This window comes from Calliphora vicina, chromosome 2 (genome assembly GCF_958450345.1).
Source record: "Calliphora vicina chromosome 2, idCalVici1.1, whole genome shotgun sequence".
Classification (NCBI taxonomy): Eukaryota; Metazoa; Arthropoda; class Insecta; order Diptera; family Calliphoridae; genus Calliphora; species Calliphora vicina.
Genome location: NC_088781.1, coordinates 34,848,889 through 34,876,789, shown reverse-complemented (window position 1 = coordinate 34,876,789; position 27,901 = coordinate 34,848,889). Strand labels below are relative to the sequence as shown.

The window sequence follows — 27,901 nt, the reverse complement described above, 5'->3', positions numbered from 1 at the left end:
ATTTGAAAATATTTAAATTATTTATTTAAATAACTCTTCAGTAAAAAATAACCTTAAACTAATATCACCATTTTTATTTTAAGCTTAACATTAACTTTATGTTTGGTCTAACTAAAATATAATACATTTTCCCTTCCTACTTAAACTATAACTACTTAAAGTTTGTATAGAAAAAATTCGTTAGAAAAAAAAGGAAACTAGTTTCATTTTAATATTTATAGGAAGTAAAATTAAAATATTTAACCATTATTTGATTAACGTACTGCAGCAAACGATTCGAGCCAGCTGAAGCAGACAAGCGATGCTTAATTAGTATAAAACCAGCAACAGTAAAGAATACATAAAAGAGAACTAGAAAACCCACTGAAGTCCAATAGTCAATATTTTCAAAACCCAAAACCATACGCAAGAAATGGGCGTTTTTGTACATGCAAAACATTTCGCTGGGTGGACAGATTGTATCGGCACGATCGTAGCCGTAGAGGGTCTCCACTAGGCCCTCTAAACTATGGCGTAGATAACTGAATTTCATGATATATTTCATGAGGCCGGGTATTTCGATTTCCTTGCCATAGCCCATGCCATAGAAGGAGAGTAAAATTAAAGGGCAAGCCATAACGGGACCCATAAACATGGCATTCTGTTGGGGAAATAATTAATTTGATGAGATTTTATTTTTTTTTATATATAAAACAACTTACCACTAAACTTAATCTGGAGGCTATTAGCATACCCAAACTATCCGAGATTTGGGCTGTTAGTATGGCTATTAAAAATAGCATGGCGAATCTAAAAAGTTCCAAAGGTTGGCTGGACATAATGTAGACCATGGATAAGTAAATAAAGGCCAGTATAAACATGAAAGGAAATTTGGAAGTAATACTGGCCATGTAGTAAGAACTTAAACCATACCATTGATTAAAGTATTCCCTTTTCAGCAATTTCATTTCAGAAGGAACTAGAAATTCAGATAAAAAGATAATTAATTTTCATAATTTGAATATTTTTTAAGAACTTACATTGCAATAACACCGGCATCAAGGGCAAATACAAATAGCCAATCACTATGGTAAAGGCAAACCCAAAATTGAACAATGCCTTGGTGGCATCATTTCCCACGCCCAAAAATAAACCTCCTACCAGCAGACCGAGACAGATATTCATATAAAATTTTAATTTTATATAAGATTTATCTCGCCACATTTTGACAATCATACGATGTGCTAGCAGTTTGTATTGCATCCACCAGGTAGTGGTTGACTTAAACTTTTTCACATCAAAATCAACTTCAAATTGTTCGATATCATCGAATGATGAGGCTCCTGATGTAGTGTCCGATTTGGTGGGTGTTACAGATTTCTGATGTGCATGCAAATTACATTCTGGTTGCCAGCGATATATCTTACCATTATCTATGGCTTGGACCATACTCTCATGATAGTCGCCATATTCTCGACAGGCTACTTCAATGACTGAAAAGAAAACAAGGTTATTCAAATTATATACAGATATTTTTGTAAAAGTTTTACGATTTACAATTACATGAAATAATTAATTAGCATCAAGTTTATATCAAATGTTCGAAATAATTAATTCTTAATTCAATTTTCAAAATACAAATAAATTTTATCTCTTAACCTTAATATTTAAGAATTCGTAATGAAGAATTAATCCATAGGCTTAATTCCATGGTACTTCAATCATATTGAATTCATTATTTATGGAATTAATTTCTTATTGAATAATTCTTGGTTTTAAAAGCATTCACTTAACTTGCTCTGTTAGTTTGTATGTGAGTTTAGGTGAAAATTTTCAAGTGAATTTTGCATTCATGCATACACCTGATGACAATGCAATATTATGTTCGAATATTCGAAATCAAATCAAAAAAATCAATGTTATGTTCGAAAACTTTTTAAAACTGTTTAAATAATCCCTAGGTCAAGCATAAATCTAATAACAATGCAATATTATGTTCGAAAATTGGAATTTAAGTTTGAAATTTTTTTTAAAGAGCTTAAAGAAATCTTTAATCACGAAGATTCTTGGAAAAGTAATTTTAGATTTATTTGAGACCCATTACTTACATTTTCCAATTTCGAATTTAAAAAATTTGAGAAAAAAATTCATGTTCATGAATTTTAAAGTATTTTAAAACTTTTTAAAAAGAAAATAATAATAAAAAAAAATTGTTGAAAAAACTTTATTTATTTTCTTCTTTTTAGAGCATTTTAATAAAAGTTTTTTATTATTATTTTTTCTAATTAAAATCCATTACAAAAAAGCTTTATAGAATTTAATGAATGATTTCATCAATTTACATCTTTTACAAATATGTTTTCTACAATATTTCTTCTTTAATTTCATCAATTTACATCTTTTACAAATATGTTTTCTACAATATTTCTTCTTTAATTTTGTAAATTATTAAAATCCAAACAAAAACAAGTAAGAAAGTAAGTAATAATACCCTACACTAAGTAAATGTGCAAAAACATTTTTCTTTTAAAATATCAATAATTTATATTCGTGACTGATTTTCGGATGTGGGCCTTATAAGGGAGCTATGACCAATTATGGACCGATCACCATGAAATTATGTCGTGTGATTTATGTCTATATGAAAGTTATTTATGTTGAATTTTGTGTGTTTACCAACATTTCTAAGAGATTTATGCACGTTTAAGTGATTTTCAGAAGCGAGTCTATATGGGAGCTATGACTAGTTATAGACCGATCGTAAAATAATTTGGTGAGATGAATTTCGTATATATGAAACTTATTTGGGGCGATACCTATATAATATATATTTGTGTAGATACCTATATAAATTAAACAGTTATGACCAATAAAGTCCAATTTCGGGAGGACATTTGTAGGGGGCTAGGTATTATTTCACCTAGCCCCCTACAAATGGATAAATAATGATTAAATGGTTCTTGGGCCGAAATAATTGTATGTACCAAATTTTATCGAAATATCTTCAAAATTGCGACTTGTAAATTGAATGAGGATGAAATATTTTCATTAAATTTGGATTAGATTTGAATTATAAAAAATTAAACCATTCCATCATGATTTATTTCAGCAATGAATAAATTCTATTCAAGAATGATTTTCTGAAATGAATTTCTGACAATTTTTAATTCAGAATTAAAATTTTAGTGAATTTGGCTTTAATTTAATAAAATAATTCGAAGCTCTCGTTCATATAAATTTCAAATTACCAAAAATAAATTTTTTTAATGCAATAATTTCTAAAATCGTCTATATTTCATTGAGCTTTTTTCTCCTTTGGTATAATTTCTTCTAAATATAATTATCGAAAGTAATAGAAGCAATTTTCGTCTATCTAATAACGTTTAGTAGATGTTGAAAGGGGGTGCGACTACGATGAAAACGAATGGGGAGTCGACTACGATGAAAATGAATGGGGAGTCAACTACAATGAAAATGAATGAGCTGTTCATGAGTTGTTGAACAGCTTTCGTAAGCTGTTGAACAGCTTTCATGAGCTGTTGAACCGCACTTTCATCAGCTGTTCAATAGCTCATGAAAGCTGTTTAGTCGACTCCCCATTCATTTTCATCGTAGTCGAATCCCCATTCATTTTCATCGTTGTCGAATCCCCATTCATTTTCATCGTAGTCGCACCCCCTTTCTACATCTACTACGTTTTAACATTTTAAATGGGTTAACAAATAGCTTATTTATGAATAATTGCGAGAACAATAAGAATCCTAATGCTTAGTACATCCTATGCGCTTCTCATCAATTTAATATAATAAATAATGGTAATATTCTTGTAAGCATTTATTGTAGTTTGTTTTTTTTGTCTTTCATGTCATTTTCTCGTGCCTGTGGTATTTTTGTTGGTTTTCTAAGATTTGACACATCATATTTTCGGAGTATTAGGGGATTTCATTACAAAAATAGGAGATATCGATCAAATGCCAAATTCACTTTCACTTTATTATATAATAATTCATGATCGTTAATAAAAAACTATTTATAAGAAAGAAATAGGCCAAAAATCTTTAGAGCAAACATTTTATTATATTTTTAAATTAATTATTGCATTTCTCTGATTTTGGGAGAGCACCAAAATTTGTTTCACAATCGTAAATAAAACAAGTAAGAGAGCTATATTCGGCTGTGCCGAATCTTTTATACCCTTCACCAAATTACACTTCAAAATGTAAATATTTAGGTAAACAAAATTTTTTATTTTTTCCAAAGTTTTTAATTTTTTAGAAATTTTTTTTTGAATTGTTATATAAATTAAATTTTTTTGTTTTTGAAATTTTTTTTTGGAGAAAAAAAATGATTGGGTTTAAAAATATTTTTTCCGATTTTGACCCATTGTAGGTCCTGTCAACAAGCATCTGTCAGTTGACTCCTTTAAAAATTTGAACATGCTGCGTTATTTAGTTTGTGTTTGACAGCCATTAAAGCAGATTACCTCATGACTTGAGAAGAAATTGGAAAAAAGTGAATTTCGTCAGCTGTTTAAGTATTATTTTTTGCGGGAAAAAACCATTACTCAAATAAAGGCTAAGCTTGATAAGCTATATGAACTCTGTACCACCAATTTTAATGGAAACATTGGTTTACAAGCACGGAAGATGCCGAACGTTCTGGACGCCCAGTTGAGATCTCTACACCCGAAACAAAGGAATTGGCCGATCGGAGATTGAAAATGTGAGAGATTTTGGAAGCCATAGGTATCTCACATGGATTAGTAGTTGCAATTTTGAATGATCACTTGGTTATGAGAAAGATGGCTGCCTTGGTTGCTTACAATCGAGTGCACAAAAGGGTATACACACGTACAGTTTCCATGGCAAAAATTCATTAATTAGGCTACGAAATACAATCTCTTCCACTCTACTCTCCGGATTTAGTCGGATTTAGCCCCGAGTGACTATTTATTGTTTGCAAACCTGAAGAAATTGCTCGGTGGAAAGAGATTTGACTACAACGATGAAATTATCTCACAAATCATTAATAAATGTTTTGATTACCCTGACATCTCTTATTTTTTGAAAGGGATAAAATATTGGAGAAATGTTGGACAAAGAGCATAGGCCATAAGGACTTGGCAAATATTTGCTAAAAAAAGTGTAACCACTTTTTTTTAGCACAAATTTGTTTGACGTGTTTACTCTTACAAATGATTTGTAAGATCAAACAGCATCAAATAAAATAAAACTAAATTGTTTGTTTTATATCATCCTAAGTAAAATAACTTTTTGAAATAAATAAAAGAATTCAAATGTATTTTATCGTCAAATATTTGTCATGTGTGACCCTACCTAAAGTCTATTGAAACTGATAAAAATCGATCCATTATTTTACCTAGCCCGAAATAGGTCATTATCATCCTTAAACGATTAATTTATATACATTGATATCCACACACATTTTACCACAAATAAGTTTTATTATAAAAAAATCAGACCCACAAATTTTGTGCGGATCGATTCATGATTGACCATAGCTTCCATATAAGGACCATTTCCGAAAAATACTTTAACGAGGTTAAAACTCTTAAACATTTTGGTATCCAAAAAATTCAACACAAATAAGTTTAATATGGGTAATGAAATTACACTACTTATTTTCACGGCGATCGGTCCATAATTAGTCATAGTTCCCACATAAGGCCCATTTCAGAAAATCCCTTTAACTCGCATAAATCTCATAAAAATACTGGTATCCAAATAAAATTTAACATAAAGATGTTGCATATACACATAAATACAGCGACCCGGCGTTAGGTCCATAACTGGTCATAGCTCCCATATTTGGTCCACCTCCGAAAATCAAAAATTGTAGGTGTTCAGTTCCAAAACATCCCATTAAGCGACCAAAAAGGCCTTCAAGGAAAAGATCTAACCTTTCTTTTGAGTAAAAAAAAATTAAGAAATTGCTAAATTTTGAAAAAAAAAGTCAACAAAGATTCTGATTTTGCCAAAAAATCAAAAAAAATTGCATGTCTTGAGTTACAAAACATTTATTTTGATAGATATTCAACTCGCATCCCACTAAGCGACCATAAAGGTCTTCAAGGAAAAGATCTAACCTTTCTTTTGAGAAAAAAAAAATCAAAAGAAAAATAATGTAAACAATTTTTTTTTTTATTTTTTTTTCCCAAAGATTTTGATAGATACCTGTCTAAACTACTTGGGACACATTTTGAACAATTGGTAATAACTTATATGGATGAGAAAAAATACCTGTTTGGCAAAAATTTAAAATTTTGACCCTCCCTAACTCAGGGAGTTCTCGACCGATCGGAAGACATCGATTTCAAAAGCTGGTTCACTTGACATGAAATCCCCCATATATTTAAATGATTTGTATATAAAATATTTTTTTTAAGGAAAAGTAATCAAAATAGAAGAGTAAAGGTGTGAATAATACATATAGTAGTAACTATATAACTATCAGTAATACATTTTAAAAATAAACATCAAATGTTAATCACATTTAGTTACTTAAGAATATATTGTAGAATATGCACATATGTCTAAATGTTTCAACTTCCTGATTGTTTTAACACACGTTTGCCAGAATGTAATTAGAGGAAGCTATGGCAATTACAATGTAATTATATTAATTAAATTAATAATTAAAATATTTAATATTTTATTCTACATATTGAAATATCAAACTAGAATTTCAAAGTGAATGTACTGCTAATTACTATATCGTGTCAATAATTGAATTGTATTGGATAAACACGTTATAAATAATTCAGATTAATGTCAATAGATCAAAATTTACAAAACTGGTATGTAATGGCATTGTTATTAAATAAACATTTTATCATAATTAAAAAAAACTATATAAAATAAATTGCAGCAATTTAATAATTAAAAACAACTTACTGAAATCAGCAGGATTGTATGTAACAGGACAGGTGGGACCAATTTCTTTCAAATACGGCACTATATTTCTAACACTGCCCTGATAAACACATTCACCTTCGGCCAGTATATAAACTTTATCAAACATTTCGAATAGCTTGGCTGGAGGGGTATGAATTGAGCAGATAATTGTGCGTCCAGCATGAGCTAGACGACGTAATAACTGTATACATTGGGTGCTGGAGAGATCATCTAGGCCTCTATTAGAAAAAGAAAACTAAGTAACAAAATTGTAACAAAAAAATGTAACTTATTATACTTACGTGGTTGGTTCATCTAAAAACACCACCGGTGGATTATTAACCAATTCCAGGGCAATACACAAACGTTTGCGTTCTCCTCCCGACAAACGTATGGCCCTGGTATGAGCAGCATTTTGTAATCTTAACATATTAAGTATCTCTTCGACTACTTCTAGTTTTTGTTGTTTGGTCAAATCATTGCCCAACTTTAAGTTGGCCGCAAATATCATGGCTTCCATGACCGTAAAATGTGGATCTATAACATCGTTTTGCATAATGTAGCGTGACATTTTACGAAATAATTTTAAATTTCGAGGCGTATGATTAATATTAATTTCACCGGTAAAATTGCTGGCTCTAGAAAATGGTACATCATAATTTCATTTATAAGTTCCTGATATTAGAATTATTTTTATTAGAAAATCTTACCCAAATCCTGCTAAAAGATTAAGTAAGGTTGTTTTTCCAGCCCCAGAGGGTCCCATAATGGCAGTAAGTTCGTGTGATTTAAATTCTCCATTAATTTCTTTTAAAATTGTTTTCATGCCTAAAGTTATAAGATTAGTTTTCAGTTAGAAAATACTTGAAGATTGAAAAAATTAATGCGGTTTTTGCTTTTAATAACTCATATGAACTTTGAACCTATATAAAGACCAAACTAAAGCTAACTAAAGGAATTCTTGAGATGTTTACATTTTATTTTGTACGTGAAAATAAATATACCAAATATAATCGAATTAGGAAAAATAAATATTCAAAAATGTATTTTTAAATTAAATTTCATATCTAATATCACAGGTTTTTTAAATACTACAATTTAATAATTTTTTAACAAAACGATTGTGGTTAACATGTGCTATTTTGTTTAAATTGTCATCATAAATATTTCATGCTAAATTTACTATATTTAGTGTGTCAAAAAAAATATATATACAATTTATTAGCGTAAAGTACAAAGTGCTCTTAATTATTCACTCAATTGTAACGTACTACGTACGTACTGCAAACACACCATACAATTAATTTTACCCTAAACAATGACGATAATATCATAAGTTAATGCTGTGATTTGTTACATATTTGTACATTGGGGTGTTTTTAGCTTTTTATGAGTTTCGGAGTATTCAGATTGTTGATATATTGTATTGAAAATTTTCACCAAATCATTTAATGATAAATCTACCTCATTGGCTCTGAAGTCAAAAAAATTAGTTTACAAGTGATATAAATATTTTTCGGTTTTCACAAAATTGGTGTGTAAATTATTTATTTTTTTAAATTTAAATAAAACTGAATCAGAAAAAGCAAACATTTCCGAGTTATTCAAATTTGAACCGAACTTTATGTGTTTTTAATCTAACCTTTTGATATAATTTTCAAATGGTGTGAGATAATAGTATTGCTGCTATTTACAAGTTAGAGATCACTAAGAATTACCAAGCCGATTCTATACTGCTCTGTCATTGAATTGTCTAAAGATGGATTTTTCTTGAACAAGAACAGTCCAAAATTATCAGAAAGTCCATCAAGGATTGGATCTAAAACCTCATCTACTTAATGAGTAGATGAGGTTTAATATCTTGGCACGCTGGCTAAAGACGAAACAGATAAGTGATCAGAACATTTATTTGACATTTATAATTTGAAATTATAATTCAATTGAAAATAAAAACACAAAAAATAATTTTTTTATGAAAAATTTAAAACAAGGATATTATCCTTTTTAAGATTCATAGATTAAACTTTGTTATAGTTTTTTTTCAAATTCTAAAAATCGTTGGTGTCTTATTATTGAAATACTAGAAAATGAAAACCAAAAAAAAATTTAATTAGATTCAATACAGTTTAAGATTTCTTTCCACTTAATGAGAAAGTAAATATTCAATAACGAAATATTTTTGTTTTCAAAATTTTGAAAAAGCTTTAAATCATTATCAGAATTTAAAACATTCTAATTGACATATTGGAGCACTGAATTCTAACTTTTAAAAACTGAATTGTATATATTAATTACACTGTCCAACAAATTGAGACTTTTTGATTGGAACAGAATAGCGACCCTATAATTCTGAAATGGCATATTGAGTAGATTATTTTTGTATAATAAACTTAAACCTGGTCTGAATTTTTTACAGTGGGTCAAAGTTTTAATTTTTTGATCTAAGGGAGTATTATAAAAACTAAAAAAAATGTTGTAAGTTAGTATCTGAGAGAATTCTTATTGTCAGAGTTATATCGTGGAATTTTTGAGAAAATTGAAAAAAAGTCTTTTCAAAAAGGACATTTAAGGATTTAAAATATTCTACGAAATTTTTTTTTTGGCGTAAAATTTCATTGGGGATCACCAAAGACACAAAAGTTGCATATAGAACCTTTACGCTTAATTAGCAAAATTGGACGCCATATCGGGTCTCACATTTTTTATAAATATCTCCAAAAATCCATGTATGAGCCGAATGAGCTGAAATTTAAAATATAAATAGTCCATAAGGAGATCTACAAGTTATGTAAGTTATCTCTTTTAGTTCAAGATATATTTAGGTTTATTTATTTATTTTTTTTTAATTCATCAAAACAATAAAGATAAAATGCTAACAGTTATCTCATCCCTATAAAAAACTACACGCATCCAAAGTTGGAACATGAAAAAATGGCCATATTTTTTACGTTTTTTCCCAAAAAAGTGCAGATCCATTCAAAAAACGTCTACTTCTTTTGTAAAATTCAACTTTAGTGCAAAAATTCACAAATCGCGTATTCAATATCAAAATATAGTAATCGAGTTTAGATGGCTCAATATGTTCTTAATTATTTTGTAAAGGATTCCGATAATCCCAACCCTTTATAATCAACACTTTTTTGGGATTGCTGTAAATAAATTTCAAAATTTGTTTTATTTCCTTTTTAAAAAGAAAATTCTACATAACTGTGAAATTTCACTAAAAACTATTCATACACAAAAAAAATATATTTCAATTCAAACATTTATCACATATTGAATTGGTTTTAATTATTTGATAATTGAATCAAGTATTCATGTGCTCAAAAACAAAATTTTCTGATATTTTCTATTGAATTTTGAGTTTTGAATTTGATAATTTTGATAATTGAATATACAATTTTGACAATTGAATATACAATTTTCGTTATTGGTTGAACTTTAAATACAAAAATTATTGAATAAATAATTTTCGCAATTGAAAACACAAAAAATAACAAAAATGTGTTTTCAATTACGAAAATTATCTATTCAATAATTTTTGTATTTAAATTTCAACCAATAACGAAAATTGTATATTCAATTGTCAAAATTATCAAATTCAAAACTCAAAATTCAATAGAAAATATAAGAAAATTTTGTTTTTTAATCACATGAATACTTGATTCAATTATAAAATAATTGAAATCAGTTCAATATGTGATATATGTATATTTGAATTGAAACGGTTTAAGAAATAGTTTTTTCTGTGTAAATAAAAATTTTATTTCAATTTGAAAAAAATTGTATCTATGCAAAAATTCAATAAAAAACATTTTTTGTCATATTTTTCAAAAAAGTATTCCATGAATTTTTTAATTGTCAAAAGTTATACACATTTTTGAAAGGTAAGCAAAATCTTCTATCCATTGATATATAATATGTCACCCTTATGTTTTTTACGTGACAAATTAATTAGGGAAAACTTAACAACAGAGATTTTTTTATTTTAGACAATCTTGAAAGAGTAATGCCTCCAATTCTTGGTTTTCAAACTGGGCGATCTTTGTCTTCCGGTTCAAAATCACCAAAAGTAAAAAGATGAATGTAATTCCACTATGATTAAATTCATTAACGAACGAATTATATTCAAATAAAAGCATTTAAAATAATTAGATCCTTGCGAAAAAAATGGCTCTGCAGCATCAGGATGCTGGATGTATGGCATATTGAATGACAAAATAAACTAATAATAAATAGAGCTATTAAGGTTCTATAAAGTACAAATATGTTGATATAAATCTCTCTTGGGATTTGAATATTCGAATATAAAAATATGGAATTGAGAGAACTAGTTCATCAAAAAAATGGATATAATAATCAAAGGTCGAAAATAAAATGTCCATTATTGTCAAAGAGTTAATTGTTATATATTATTACTTAAAAATCACTTACGTTAATATTTATGTGTTTGAGAGAAAATAAATACATACAATATAGTTCTAAAAGAATATAATTATAAACGATGGATTTTTCTATAAACTTTTAACTCAATAAAATAAAGAATTTAAAACGCAGAGCTCCACTATAAAAACAAACAGAGACTCGATAATCATTCAATAATAAAAACACAACAGAAATAAAAATCATTTAATATCAATTTTGTGAACGAGACATTTAAGAGACTTAAGTTTCAGTCAAATTTATTACTGAAGATGCTAACAGGTGTAGGGTATCATATGACTGACATTGATTGATTTATTTATATTTGTTTTCATGTTAAAGTTGTGTTTTACTTTTATAATTACGTTTTAATAATATATATTTAAATTTTTTGCGAACTTATCACTCAATTAAATTTTATAATATGTAGTAAATATAGTAAAAACAAAAATCTAGAAAATCTGACAAAAGCTAATAGTAATGCGATCTAATATTTAAAATTTGGCAAATCTATATTAATAATAGAGTTAATACTTTTAACTTAATAGAGAATATAAAGTGTAGGGTATGACGTAAATAAAACTTACCATTGCCCACATCGGGTACTTTGTAAGTCAAATTGTGAAATTCCAAATTAACTGGTGGCCAATGTGGTAAATACTTTAAGCCATTATATGATGAAATCAAGTCATCAGATTGTTCTGGCAAATCAACGCTAATGGCATTTATATCACTGCTATAATTCAACGAAGTACCGCTGCGAGATTTATAACTGTCAAAAGAGTAACTGCAGCCAGTGTCAGTGGAATCCATGGTTAATGACTGCAATCAGATCAAAGTTTAACAAAAGCCACTATATTGAAAGTGTTTATTAAAAGCTAAGAAAACGTGACTGTTGCTGTTAAACTTGGCAGTTGTATTGTATTTCTCTTCCTTAATGTTGTTATTATTATTTTTTAATTGCAGTTGTTTCTAATTATTAAACGTTTTATTCTAATAGTTTCTTTCAACTTTGTTGCTTGTTAGATTTTCAAGTCATTACGGTGTTTAGATTTAATACATTTTGAAGGGATTTAATTTATTAACGTCATGTTTAATGGTTAATTAAACATATTATTAAAATCGAATATGAATAACTTGTTTAACTGAAAAGAATTAAGAAAATATATAATATTAGATTAACTACAATAGATGTTTGATAAAAAAATATTCTTGTAATTATATTGTAATATTTCAACTATGTATGAATATTAATTAAAAATAACATCATGAAATTCTGAAATTTATTCAAATTAATCATTTTAATATGAGCGTGAAATTGTTAATTATTTCATTAGAAATACTCCCACCTTTAGAAAATACTTTGTTTAGATTTTTTAAAAATTTCCGTTCAAGTTTGTAGCTAATGATAATTAAGAGTGAAAGGTGTTTTGAAATATAAAAAATAAAACAATAATTCAAAAATATTTGAAACAATGTGTTTAAAACAATATTCCTAAAGTATAGTTAGTTGCATATTTTGAGAAAGAGCCTGATTTTTTTTTTGTTATTATGTGTTTCTTAAATATTAAAGTAAAAAATTGAATTTCAGATTTCATAAAATGAAATATATTTTAGTGTATTTTTAAATCGCTGTTCATTGAACTAGTTCCGCCACGTCGAATTAGTTAGCCACTGAGAACTACTACTAGTGAATTTGCATCCCACGCACAACTTTATTCACTGGTTTATTTAATATAACACTTCACTATTAAATTCCATAGTACTAATACTCCAGAATTTAAGAAAAAAATAATAGAACAATTTCATAGAGCGAGGTTGAACTCATAATCTCTCATTTTATAGTCAAATGCGCTAATCACTAAGCTAAAGAGCTCTTATTTGTACTGCTCTCTATTTGTTGTTAAGAATTGGATGTGATTCCACCTCAATTTTTTCATTTTCTACATCATCAGTGAGTAAATACCAATATTTATACCCTACACCACCATAGGGTATAATGCGTGTGTGAAAATATTGGTCTAAAGTATACCGATCTACTTAGAATCACTTTCCGAGTCGATTACGTCTGGCTGTCCATGTAAACCTTGTGAGCAAAGTATAGGTCGCAATTTTGAAGATATTTCGATCTTTCCAAACCTATTGAAACTGGCTGAAATTGATCCATTATTTCACCTAGCCCCCATACAAATGTTTTCTCGAAATTGGACTTTAACGGTCATAAATGTTTAATTTATATATGTATCTCCACAAATTTCGCTTCAAATAAGTTTTATATATAAGAAATTCATGTCACTAAAGTTCATTACGATCGGTCCTAATTTTATGGTGATCGGTCCATAATTGGTCATAGCTCCCATATAGACCCGCTTCCAAAAATCACTTTAACGTGCATTAATTTCTTAAAAATGTTGGTATACACACAAAATTCAACATAGTTAGCTTTAATATAGACATAAATCACACGACCTAATTTCATGGTGATCGGTCCCTAATTGGTCATAGCTTCCATATAAGGCCCACTTACGAAAATCACTCACGAATATAAAATATTGATATTTTAAAAGAAACATTTTTTTCTCATTTACTTAGTGTAGGGTATCATATACTTTCTTACTTGTTTTTCATTGCAATGTGAATTTTTTTCACATAATTTTAGTTCAATAAGTAATTCAACTAAACATTTCCATTGAAACAATGTTAATTGAAAATTAATCCTGGTGACAACGACATTAACATGTAAACAAATCCGTACAATTTGCATAATTTACCTAATATTCATTAGCTATATTTATAGTTTTATATGGGCAAAACCACAATTTTGTTGAAATGTGAATACACATTTTTTTCTTTATTTTTTTAATGAAATGATTCATTCATAAATTCATATAATCTAATTAACGTTTTACTTTCTTATTTTTTTGTTTGTGCAAATTAATAAGTAAATAGAATTCATTAATAATTAATTTTAATTATTTATAAACAGTTAGCTTAAATATATTATTATATAATAATAATAAACATATGTTTTTTGTTTATATTATTATTTGTTTGTTAGCATTAAACAAAAAACTGGTTTATTTATTTTTTTACGTAGAAATGTCCACAAATTATTTATAATAAATACAAATACCGTTGACCATTTGAAATAAGAAAATAAAAGTAATTAAATTTAACATTTTATTTACTAAGAACACTGTTTCCAAACAAGAGTTTAAATAAAAATGGTTACTTGAATAGATCTGGGGTTCAGAACACCGATTGACAGGTCAAAAGCCAATAAGATTGGATTTTTTTTTTCAAAAAATCGTTGTTATTTAACTTGGTCTGTAAAATAAGAATAAAATATAGTGAACTGAAATGTTTGCATCTGTCTAAATCAGTGGTCGGCACTTATAGACTCCAGGGGCCGAACTTGATCTGTTATTTACATATAAACAACACGAAAAGTTTTAAAAAAAAGCAAAATCACAATCAATAGCTGGTCAGAATACAATAGAGGCCATTATTTTTTTTATTATAATTCATGTTCAAAGTTTTCTCTATGCCACTGGTCTAAAATTATATGATTTTTTATTTTTATTACTGAAAAGTTGATTATTTCATTCAGCATGAGTTTCATAACTATAATTTAAACCTTTTGCAAATCAAATTTTAGATATTTGTTTATTGCCTAAGTATATCAATGTGAATAGAAACCATTTTGACTAGTTCCTTTCTAATCTTGACGGAAAAAACTCTGTTTAGTAGAAATCGCCATCATGATTATCGTACAATGACTCCATCGATGAGACAACGAGCTACTAAGATTCGGTGTATGATTTATGAACAGAATCTAGCTTTTAGTGATTGCAGGATAAATATACGTTGACTATGTAGACATAACGGTCTTAGAATATTTAAGTAAGGTAATGAAGGAAATAGTAACCAGAGAGAAGCTGGTCTATTCAGTAAACATATTCCACCCTTATAAGTCACTGGGTCCGAAGGACTATTTCTTCTTGTGTATATTTGTAAGTGTTTTCTCCCATATTACGGTGTTTATGTCAAATGGATTGAGGGAAGTAAGGGTAATATTTATGTCCTAGGCTAAGGATTTTAATATTTCATTTCTATTGAAAACACTCGAGCAAAAATACTGATGTACATGTACAGGAGCAGGATTGATGCTTCATTACCTTTAAAAGCTTAACTTGAGAGTTGATTGAGTATGACATAGTACGGCATAGAGTGCTTGTCGCGTTCGTAGACATAAATGCAACCTTCAACAAATAAGAAAGTATGGTCGGTCAAGCCCGACCATATAACACTAAGTAAAAGAGCAAAAACATTTTTCTTTTAAAATTTCAATAATTTATACTCTTTAAAGTGATTTTCGGAAGTGGGCCTTACATGGGGGCTATGACCAATTATGGACCGATCACCATGAAATTAGGTCGTGTGATTTATGTCTCTATGAAAGTTTACTATGTTGAATACCAACATTTTTAAGCGATTTATGCACGTTAAAGTGATTTTCGGAAGCGGGTATATATGGGAGATATGACTAATTATGGACCGATCGTAACAAAATTTGGTGACATGAATTTTGTATATATAAAACTTATTTGGAGTGCAATTTGTGGAGATACATCTTTAAATTAAACATTTATGACCGATAAAGTCCAATTTCGGAAGGACATTTGTATGGGGGCTAGGTGAAATAATGGACCACTTTCAACCATTTTCAATAGGCTTGGTCCTGGGCCAAAAAATAATATGTACCAAATTTGATCGAAATATCTTCAAAATTGCGACCTGTACTCTGCGCACAAGGTTTACATGGACCAGCCAACCAGACGGACGGACATCGTTTAATCGACTCAGAAAGTGATTCTAATATTTTTGGGAGTTACAAACTTCTGCACAAACGCATAATACCCTCCCCACTATGGTGGTGTAGGGTATAATAATAATAAAATTGATGTAATTAGAGAGGTACTTATTTTCCAGGATTTCCTTGTGAATTGGATAAAATGCATGCTTGGCTGTTGGATTATTGATTCGAGCCTAGTGGCGCAGAGTCTTAGGATAAAGATAGCCAAAGGAGCAGGACAGTTACTGACAGTGTTGTCTTGCAAATCCTCTGAGAGGTGTTTGAATGTCATCAATATATCCTGGGAGATAAGGGTATTATGAGGATCTCTGAGTGCATGATTTCCGATCGCTGCTCGATAAGTGCTAGAATTTGTATGTGAACAGCTTTTCAGATTTATGTAGGATGTCGAGGAGATTGAAAATATATAATCTGTCATTAACTTAGGCTGCAACAACAATTGATTAAATGAGCAGACGATTCTACGATGAACTGGAGGGCATTACTGGTTGCAAACTAGGAGATATCTTTTGGTTTACTAGAACTGAAGACAGGGGAGTGGGAATTGTGCACAGAGAAAACAGATTCGTGATAGCAACCGAATTTGTTTTGGATGGGGGAACTAAACTTTGGTTGCATCAACCGAAATTCTTCATTATCAACTAACTTTTAGTTGATAGGACCGAAAAATTCTATGTGTGCAACCAAATCATTCGATTGGAACAAATTCGGTTGCTATCGCGAATCTGTTTTCTCTGTGTAGTTATTGCTATTGGATAAATATCCAAAACTTAACAAAATAGTCTGAACCGCTTTAAAGTTTTGGATCAAAATATTTGAAAGTTTTTGTTTGGTCTGACCACTATAAATATTTTGTTCCCGATAATATTAATAATCAATTCAGAAAGGTCAAATTTATCACTGGTATATTCTAGTATGTAATAGAAAATATAAAATTAATCAAATCGAGTAAACTAGATAAGGGTTTTTATCTAGTTGTGCACAACAATCAGATCCTTATTACATTTGGAGTGGATATATAAGATTCGGCTCAGTCGAATATAACACATTTACTTGTTATTATTATTTTTTACGATTTATAACAAATTTTATTAACCATAATTAAATCTATAAATAGATTAATGGACTTTTGATTTATATTCTTACATTGCGTGATTATTCTAATTAAATTGATGTAACGTGTCAACAATTGTATTATTATTATTCAATCAAATTGTCAACTATTGGAAATTATTTCTCACTAGAAGATTGATTAATTAATTTGAAGTTTAGCATCAGTGTAATATTTAAATTTTATGCAAATAATGGATAGGTTAATAGACTTTGACAATTAGTGGAATATTATTAAATATTATTTGTGTTTAAGTACTATTAATAATTCGAAATTGACAATTGTTTAAATATACAATTTCATGATAAATAGAAGATTTATTACTTATTTGCCGTAATGCAAATACAAAACGTGTATGAATTGTATATTTGAGAAAACTGACGTGACTATAATGAATCGGAACAGATGAAACGTAACGAATTTTAATGCAGTTTTAGTATACAAATTTGGCGTATAGAAAAATTGTAAACAAGAGCAGATTATTTAGAAATAATAAAAAGTGTTACATGCAGGACTTGGGAACAAATAAAAATAAGATTTAATAATAATAATTATATGAAGTTCGGGAACTTAGTACAAATATTCTGAATAATAAAAAGCATAAACGATAAAACAAAATTAATTGTTTAGTAAGTTTAGAAAACACTCTTATTTGTTTTTATATTATAATTTTTAAACGGTATAGATTTTCTATTTAGAATGTTTATTTAGAATATTTATTTATCATGTCCCATTAGCATGTAATAAAAATCTCAACTAAATGCTAAATATTTATTTAATGATGTTGTTAAGTTTATAATTACAATACAAGTACATTTTTTTGTAAATATTAACTTATGATGCCTTCCGTAATAGTAACACTGTCTATGAAAACAAATGATTAATACAATTTTTATATTTATTTTTAATTATTAGGAATTTAGTATTTTTCCATAAAATTCAAACTACTCATCTTAAAACTATATTAATTTATTTATCTATCAATTAGTTTATCTTAGTTGCAATTTTTACATCATTAAAAGTTTGTAGATATAGGATAGGTGCAAACTCAACGTATTTATTGCTTAAATAAATTTGAAAAGTACTAGATCACTGTAGCAATCTGTCAGGTAATAGATTTGACTGTATTTGCTCTGCTTTTGGGAAAGATACTTTGAGTATGTGTAAATAGGCGATTAGCTAGCTACACGTGTCGTGATTTCAAAGGGTTAACTTAGATTTTTCATTTTTATTATTCATTTGGAATTCATTATGGTTTCATCAGGATGGTGGCACACGTATCACAGAGCGCGATACAATCAATTTACTCAGAGAAACATTTGGCGAATGAATAAATTCGAGAAATGGAGCAGTTAAATTGCCACTTCGAGCATGTGATTTGACGCCATTAGATTACTTCCTCTGGGGATATGTAAAGTCACAGGACAATGCAGATAAACCAGAAACGATCGAGCACTTGTAAGCGAATATTCGAAGCGTTATTGCCGAAATACCTCGATATTTCATGGCGCACTGAATCGTTTTTCATCTGCCGAAACTCTGTAACTCTGATTCAATAAAGATATTTTAGAAATTATCAGAAATGTCCCTTTTAACCACATATATTCTTTGGAAGGGTCCACTTTCGCCTATCTGCTGGTAGTAAAATGTGAATAGAACTTTTGACCCTCCATTTTGGGTCAGTCCTGCTAGTCGCAAATGTTTTGAAATTGTTGCTTAAGTATCACCCAATAATGTTGAAAGCTCTTGCTGAATTTTACAATAATCTTCATGGAGTAATGTCTCCAATTCTTGGTCTTCAAACTTTTTTGGCTGGCCGGGTTGGATTTTTGTCTTCCGTGTCAAAATCACCACTTCTGAACCAAAAAAACCATCTCTCGCTCGTTTTTGCAGATGCACAGTAGGGCAGAATCGAAATTTTTTGGAAATAAATCTGGTATTTCTAAACGACTAGTCCGATCTGAATAAAATTTGTCGTGGGCGTAACCAAGGAGTATTCAAGTTTAAGTTATTAAAATGGGCTCCAGGGACGGCGATATGTCATGTAAAATTTTTAATCACGTGCCATTTTTTTCTTTCCTATCCAATTTCGTTCGGCTATGCCTTGAAAAAACATGCGTACGTGTGCTAGTTATTTCTTATAATTTCCGAGTTATATGCATTTCAAAATTTAAATTTTAAAATTTTTCCATACCTTGATCCACTTTTTTAAAAATATAGGGCGTACTTTTGGTCCGCATGGAGTCGAATATTTTTGGTTAGACAACTAAATTATCAATGATATACGAAAGATTTCGATTATGAATCGAAAAATCAATTTAAAAATTCAAAAAATACTAGATTTTTGCTGTTTTTTTGGCGAAAAGGTGACTTAACTCTTTTTTTTGTTAAAATTAACTTTCTTTAAGAAAATGTAACAATTTTATGTGTTTTTGTAAGGTATCTTTACGGAGAATATTTTGACATAAAAATTATGTTCTACTTTTCGAGTATGTCGACGTTACGACTTCGAAAATTGACCTGTTTTTTTTTTTATCAAAATTTCTACATTGGGTACATGAAAGCAGCTTTGGAAACCTTGATATTTTCCCTATTTATCCCCAAAGTATTTTCCCAGCACCGAAGGAAATGTGGACCCTATGGGAAAAATTGTAATAAATACCATTTCTGGGATTTTCTCTCTAATTTTTAGGAATTGCGGGATTCCCTTTGATCTTTTCACAAGTTTTTTTACACTTTGTTATTTAAAATGACAAATTTAAAAAAAAACGTTGAAAATTTCATTGAGTTTTGTTAATAAATTATGATTTTGTGTTTAAAAATTTTACATATTGAAGGTACCCTACTTTGAGCCCCCATAGAGCCGACCTTGGAGTAGGGCACAGGGGATACGCCCACGTCAAATTTTATTTCGATCAAACTAGCCGTTTAGAAATGCCAGATTTACTTCAAAAATATTTCGATTCTGCCCCACTGTCCGATGGAACACATTTACCATAAGCTTTGGTGAGTCATTTTATTTTCGAATTGAAGGAGTAAAGCTAAAGCTTCTCCAAAACGATTCACCCAGTTCCCAAAATGGTCCATAATCCTCTCCAGAAATTTTTTCACAAAAATTACATTTTTCAAATATAAATTCATCAGATCCTAAGATTATTTCATATACCCTACTATTACAGTTCTAACAAGTACCCCTTTAGTCAACACTTATATACAGTGTAGTATGCAAACCATTCACCCATTTTCCAAAATGGTTACAAATCATCTCAATAATTTTTTTTTCCAAAAACTCAAATTTATTTATTACTAGCTAAACCCGGTGTGCTTCGCTATCCGTACCGTAAAGATTTACAATATATTAAGTCTATCTAAAATTAGTTTCTGTTCATGTGAAAAACATGGATTTTCTAGATTTAGTCCGCAAACTTATAAGACTGACTGACCTTGAGCTTTACCAATTGTCATTGCAAATACTAAGCAAATAGGAAACTGAAATCGATTAAAATCAAATGGCATTTCCGAAATTATAATTCCCAGTTATAAAGGTAGCTCCGATTAGATTGTTAATTAATTGCCTTACTGTAAGTCGAGTGCCATTACAAATACGCAAACAATCATACAAACAAACACACATTGACTTTTATATATACACGCAGAGAAAAAATATAGTTGGGCATGGTTACTGTAACCATTTCAATATTGTTACAAGTTTTTTAACTATATTATAGTCACAGTAACCATTTACATGATTGTGGTAACCATAATATGGTTAACTTACGATTCACATGATTGTCTCAACCATATATATGGTTACATGTTTGTGACAACCATTTATATGATGAAGGACTTATCATATTATGGTGCTCTCGGCTTAAGGCTTATCATAATCTGAGAACAACATATTATGATAAAATTATTCATCATAAATATGGTTGCCACAAACATATATATGTTTTCTGTAACCATATATATGGTTGAGACAATCATGTGAATCGTAAGTTAACCATATTATGGTTACCACAATCATGTAAATGGTTACTGTGACTATAATATAGTTAAAAAACTTGTAAAACTACATAAATGGTTACAGTAACCATGCCCAATTATATTTTTTCTCTGCGTGTATATAAGGGTTTCAAATGTATACAAATTTTAACATTTACTTAATATTGTTGGTAGTCCATGCATTTCTGTACTAAAAATTAATATTGATAGCTGCTATAGCTTTTTCTATATATAATTTGTCATTATATCTATGGATGGTGCCACGCCCACTTTTGCTAGTTTGCTCATTTTTGGACTAAATATATAAAAATTATACAGATATATATGAATTTTAGTATTTAGTTTGTATGGGATTTGTCACGCCCACTATTGATAGTCCGCAATCTATCCGATAGAATAACCGTGCAAAATTTATGGACTCTATCTCTTATTGTATCCCATATAATAGATTTTTTAATTATCATCATATGGGAGGTGCCACGCCTTCTGTGGCTTCTACTCCCTTTTAGGCCACAAATATTTATACAAACGGTGGTATTGCTCATGCAAAATATTTGATATTTAATATTAACTTTGTATGGGAGGTACCACTCCCACTTGAAAATTCAAAACAAATGTTTTTCTATTTTGTTCCTTCCAGATATAGAAAAACATACAGTAAAAATTTCAAGCAAATCTGGTTAGCCGTTTAGCCGTCTATAGACTTCAAACCAACAAATAAACATACATACATATAAACACACATTCACTTTTATATATAGATTTCACGTCAGACATTTTTTTTTATTTTTCATTTCAGATAATTCATTTATCACGACTGTTAAATGCTATGTTGACTGCAATATGATCAATGTTAATAAATGTGGATTTTGTCTGTGCTAGTTAAATTCAAATTTATCTTTCTGATATTTGTGTTAATCTAAAGTTAATTGGAAAATTAATGTAGAAAGTCATTTCTAATAAAATTTTCAATGTAAACAGCTTGTTTTATTGAGAATGTTGGTGTATATTATTTTTTTAATTTAAACTTGAAAATAAAATTATTCGACTATTCGATTAATGAATTATTGAGCGAATAATATTTTATTCTATATTGCAAAATGTTATTCATTCGAATAAAAAATATATTTTTTTCCTCGATTATTAATATAATTTGTATTCGAATGTATCATAGAGCCGTATTCCGGAGAGAAATTTTAATAGGGGATAGGAGAAATCAATAGATTTTGTCATTTTATCATAGGAATAACATCTGCATTTATTTTAAGGAAATAGCCAAACAAATATTAAAAATATCAACTTTTGGTGGAAGTCTCACATTTTGGTCCATAACCCTGGTTCTACTTGACCGATCTGACCTATTTTAAATACCAAACATTTCTAATATTTACGAATAATCTCATCCTCCTAAGTCCTTTCCTCTAGACCCTATACTGCTAGCAAAAGACGGAAAGACGGCCGTACAAACGGAATGACAAAGTCAATATTACCCATACATTTTTGGTGTAGGGTATAAAAATAATCTTTGGACCCAAAAGTATTAATGATGTACAGTGGTTCCTATTGGATTTGTTTTTTCTGCTTTCATTTTTTTAATAACAATAGACATTCATTCCCTTACACATCTGCTTCTAAGAAGTGTATTTTTCTTACGCTTAGCTTCTAGAACAAGCTCATTTTTTTACTGAGATGTCATGCAAACTTCAAACAAAGGCTAAGTATTTCTTTGTGTGACATATATGTACATACATATACAAATATTGTATTAGGTCGTGCCAAGTTTAAAATTCGTAATAAAGACTTTCTTATCATTTCATTCAATTACTTTGTCAGCTTAAATTGTATTATACTTCCATATCAAAATATACATTAATTCAAATTTATTCAGTGGCTTAAAAACAAAAACATTTCTAAATATTTATAGGGAGTCTTAATGTTCGCAAACTTTAGACCTGTTGCTGGTGTCAATTAAAGTAAAAAAAAACAACAATTACAATGTACTGAAAATAGAACAGTAGACGAGAATAATATAAAATATTTATTTAATCTAAATACTCTCTGCCTGGTCTTTGTGTGGGATTTTGATAAGTTATTAAAATAAATATTTTATTTTGGAAATTTTTAGTACATATAGTTACTCTCTCTATACTCTCTTTAATTGAAAATTTTAAAATATTCCAAATATTTTAATTGCCAAATTTGTATGTGTTTACATATTTAAGGTTTTTATTTTGTTTTGTAAAAATTGAACCATAGAGACCCTCGCATAATTGCACAGTTATAAAGCTTTTATTTCAAAGAAAATTTGAACTGTTACAAATTTAAGTTGTTTACCCACTTAAATAAATGTATTTTCACACAACTTACTTGTCTTCAATCTGACAATCAAATATCAAATGAGTAATAAAAAAAGTAATGTGTTTAAACTGACTTTAATTAAATGTAATTATCTCATTTGTATTTTATTGTAATAATTTATGTGTACTTTATAAATAACTTACAGAATATCAGTATAAATAGTTAGTATAATAAGCAGGCAACTATGTCTGTAACAATACAAAGGTGATGATTTATGGACTGGATTATTCATTTATTTATAATTGTCACACATTCTTAAAAACGGTATTAAAATTCAGCTTAATTCAGTCATAATATTTGTATGGTTGGTTCTGAAACTGCAGCTCTTTATTGTGTAATATCACTGCTCTTAGTAATCATACATTTTATTGTTGAGTTATTTACAAAGGTAACTTGATCAAGAAAAAATCTGATAATACTTGGCTTAAAAGTTTTAATGAAAAATGTGTGTTAAGGTTTTTTCGATTCAGTCCTTAATATATTTTTTAACTTATGTCGACTTAAGCTGTTATTCAATCTGACCCATATATGTGAAGGGTGTATACAAATTTCTAAAGTTCCTCTTTATTTACTTGCTTTTAGTTTTAAAACTGTAGTATTTTCATCTTTTAAACATTTTCATAAAAATCATAAAAACTACTGTTTAAAACTACCGCTAGATAACATTTAACACTTAATTTTAGTGTTAAATGATGTTGCCATTAATTACAGCATAAAAAGTGTGTAAAATATAATTTACATTATTTTTTTGTTTTAGGAAAATAATTAACCTTGCAGTTCAGTCTATGACCATTTATATAAAATTCATGGAGAGTATGAGCTTAAGTTTGTTTTGTTTTTTTTTTTGGCAAAACTTAATATTGACCTAGACTTATTTTTAAAAGTTTAGTAATTAACAACAAAATTGTTCTCAAAAATTAAATGGAGTAAGTTTGTTTATAACTACTTGTATGTAATTAAGTATGTCCTAATCTCTAGATTTCCCATAAAGTACACCCAGAAAAAAAAATTTCTAAAACTGCATGTTTACTTTAAATATTTAAAAAATTTTACCAGTTTTTTAACAATGATAGTGGTAGCTATAATATGGTAAAGTTAACATCCACATGATTATGGCAATATATTTAGTAAATAAATATATGTCTATGGCAATCATGTTTATGATGAATCTTTGTATCTTAATATGTTGTTCTCAGATTATGATAACCATAGGACGAAAACAACATAATATGGTAAATTCTTTCTTTATAAAAATGGTTGTCAGAAACATATTTGGGTGTCTGACTTAAAAATGCGAGATTGACTTAAAATTGCGATATCTTATATTTAATTTTGAGGGTACATATCTATCATTTTTTTGCTTCGAAAATTTCGAATTTTATACTAACGTATCGAATCTTTAATTTGAAACCTGTAAGAAAGTATGGTCGGTTAAGCCCGACCATATGATACCCTACACCCAGAAGATGATTATAAAGATTTTTCTTTTAAAATTTATATAAGAGCTATGATTAATTGTGCACTGATCGTTACAAAATTTGGTGACATGACATTTGTATATATATTATGCTAGTTAAAGTGATTTTCAGAAGAGGACCTTATATGGGAGCTATGACAAATTATTGACCGATCGTGAGTTCGGCTTATATAAAACTTATTTGTGCTGAATTTTGTTTGGATATCTATATAACTAAGACAGTTATTAGAGGTTAACTATTTTCAGATAGGGCAATCGTATGGGAGCTAGAAGAAATAATGGTCCGATTCTAACCAAATTCAATAGGCTTTGTCCTTGGAGCAGTTATTTCTAAAAATGAGACTGTTGTTTAATTACAAGGTTTACATGGACGGATGGACGGACATCGCTTAATCGACTCAGAAGGATTGCTATACTTTAAGACAATATTTCTGCTCGTTACAAACATCAGCACTAACCCAATATACCCTTCCACCAAAGCTTAAGGTGAATGTGTTACACCGGCTTCAACGAGCGAAATCGCCACTTCCGAACAAACCATCGGTTCAGAAGTGGTGAATTTGACACGGAAGACAAATATCTCCCAGGCCACCCAGAAAAAACGTTTTCGTACAGCCGGATTCATCAAAAAGCATGAAAATTGGGTACAATACAAATTGAAGCCTTGAAAGACGATTTTGCATGTTCGAAATGATGTTTGAACGCTATAAAAGAAAATAATTTTTGCACCGACATGACAACACTCGGTTAAAAAGTATTTAGAATGAAGTGGTTGGGAAGTTTTGCCTCATTCACTTTATAGTCCAGACCTTGCCTCAAACGTCCGTCTACTATTTGTTTGTCTTCGATGCAGAACGATCTCTCTGGAATACACTTCACTTAACAGCAGTGTATCCGAAATTGGCTTGATTCCTTTTTGGCCTCGTAAGAAGTCCCACTTCCGAATATCACTTTAAAGAGCGTATGAGATTTTCGCTCATGTGAAATCCAAATAAAATTTAGCACATATAAAATTTTAAAAAGAAAGAAATCAGAAGACCTAAATTCATGACGATAGGTCCATAATTGTTCATAGCTGCATATAAAAAAATGTATTGAAATTTGAAAATAAAATTTATTTGCTCATATACTTAGTGTACTGTATTATTATTATATGGTCGGGCATGACCGAACCCACTACAGAGCCCTGAGGCATCCCTTAATTTTTTGCGTTCTCAACACACTTTTTGTTAATTGTTTAACATTTACAAATTCATAGACTAAAAGAAGAATATCTTACATATAAAAAAAAATATTTCGCATAGATCGGGCGACTAAAAGTTATTAAAACTTTGTTTAAAAAAAAATCACATACAAAATTTCACGTGCTAAAATTATGACATCACTCACCAAACAGCTGACAGAACAAAAACTAAAAGTCAGAATGCATTTCGAATTTTTTTATTATTATAAAAAATTAAAAATTATAATTACTTTTTGAGATAATTGGTGTTTTGTAATGCATGCCTTGAGGCACTCTTGCGGGTTAGAGGGTTAAAATAGAAAATAAAAATTATACAAACGAATTTGTAGTACTTCTGACATTATTTCTGTTGTATGGAAGTCTGATTTTTTTCTATATTCATATTTATCGTTTTTTATTGTGAATTAGACTTATTTTTATTGTACCCTTCACCATGAGTGGCGAAGACATAATTTAAGTTAGTCATTCCTTTTATAATTTCTACATTTTTCGTTTGAGATCCATGTCCGTCTGTATGTTGAAACTTCATGAAAACATAATTTATACATCATTATATCAGCAATAGTCCCGGTTCGGTTGCTTTTAAAAATCGAGAACATCGGTTCATAAATGTCTGAGATTTTAATATAGTCAATATGGATATATAATTATATATATTTCAAAGACCTTTCCAACGATGTATATAACATCATAGCAATTCGGTCCTACAAGGGGTCAAAATCGTGAAAAATATTTAATAACACAAGTTTTTTCACCAAACAATATTTTCGATCATTATCTTAAGTATAGTTTTTCGAAGGGTATATAAGATCCGGCACAGCTGAATATAGGAATTTTAATAGACCTCATAAGTCACATTTAATAGGTGTGGTTTATACAAAAATCTTAGTTGACAGATTAATTTATATACATACATATCTTATACAACGACCAACAAAAAACTTTTTAAAATATTCTGAATATCTGTCATAACTAAAAATATGAGAAAAACTCACCATCTACAAGTAAGTAATAACGTGGAAATGCACTTTTTTTATAACACTTGATAATTTTAATTATTATTTGTAATTAAATAAACATCCGACACCAATTTGTACTTTAATTTACGAGTATTTGCAATGCCAAGAACGTGTATTAGCACTTATGTCTTTCAAGTGTGAAATGATCCTTATTTATTGGGATTAATCTTTAAATAGACACATATAATTTAATAATCACAATTATTTAACTGCACCACATTTTTTATATTTAAAAACAATTTCTGTGCATTTATTTCAAAAAATAAGTAATAATTTTATTTATTGTTATTTAATTGATTAAATTTGTTTCAGTGCGTTATATGGGGTAATTTTATTTTTATTCTGTGTGATTTTTTTCTTTTGAAATTTATTTAACTCGATTAAGTTAAGCGCGCTTTTTGTACCCGTATGTTCGTTATCGAGTAATGGAATGAAATTGACTACCAGAGTTTATTGTATTGTGGAAATGAATGATGATGAATGTTTGGCGAATATTG

General features: G+C 28.9%; 1 protein-coding gene across 1 annotated transcript; it reads right to left on the bottom strand.

The window, feature by feature from the left end:
• Positions 1 to 7: 7 nt before the first annotated feature.
• Positions 8 to 27,901, bottom strand: LOC135950940 (ATP-binding cassette subfamily G member 4). The gene is made up of 8 exons (XM_065500471.1): positions 27,381 to 27,901; positions 11,903 to 12,460; positions 7,604 to 7,721; positions 7,196 to 7,531; positions 6,894 to 7,132; positions 1,020 to 1,472; positions 702 to 958; positions 8 to 640 (listed from the first exon to the last, which is right to left on the bottom strand). Exons 2-8 carry the CDS (start codon positions 12,126 to 12,128, stop codon positions 209 to 211), a joined length of 2,061 nt encoding a protein of 686 aa, XP_065356543.1. The 5' UTR covers positions 12,129 to 12,460; positions 27,381 to 27,901; the 3' UTR covers positions 8 to 208.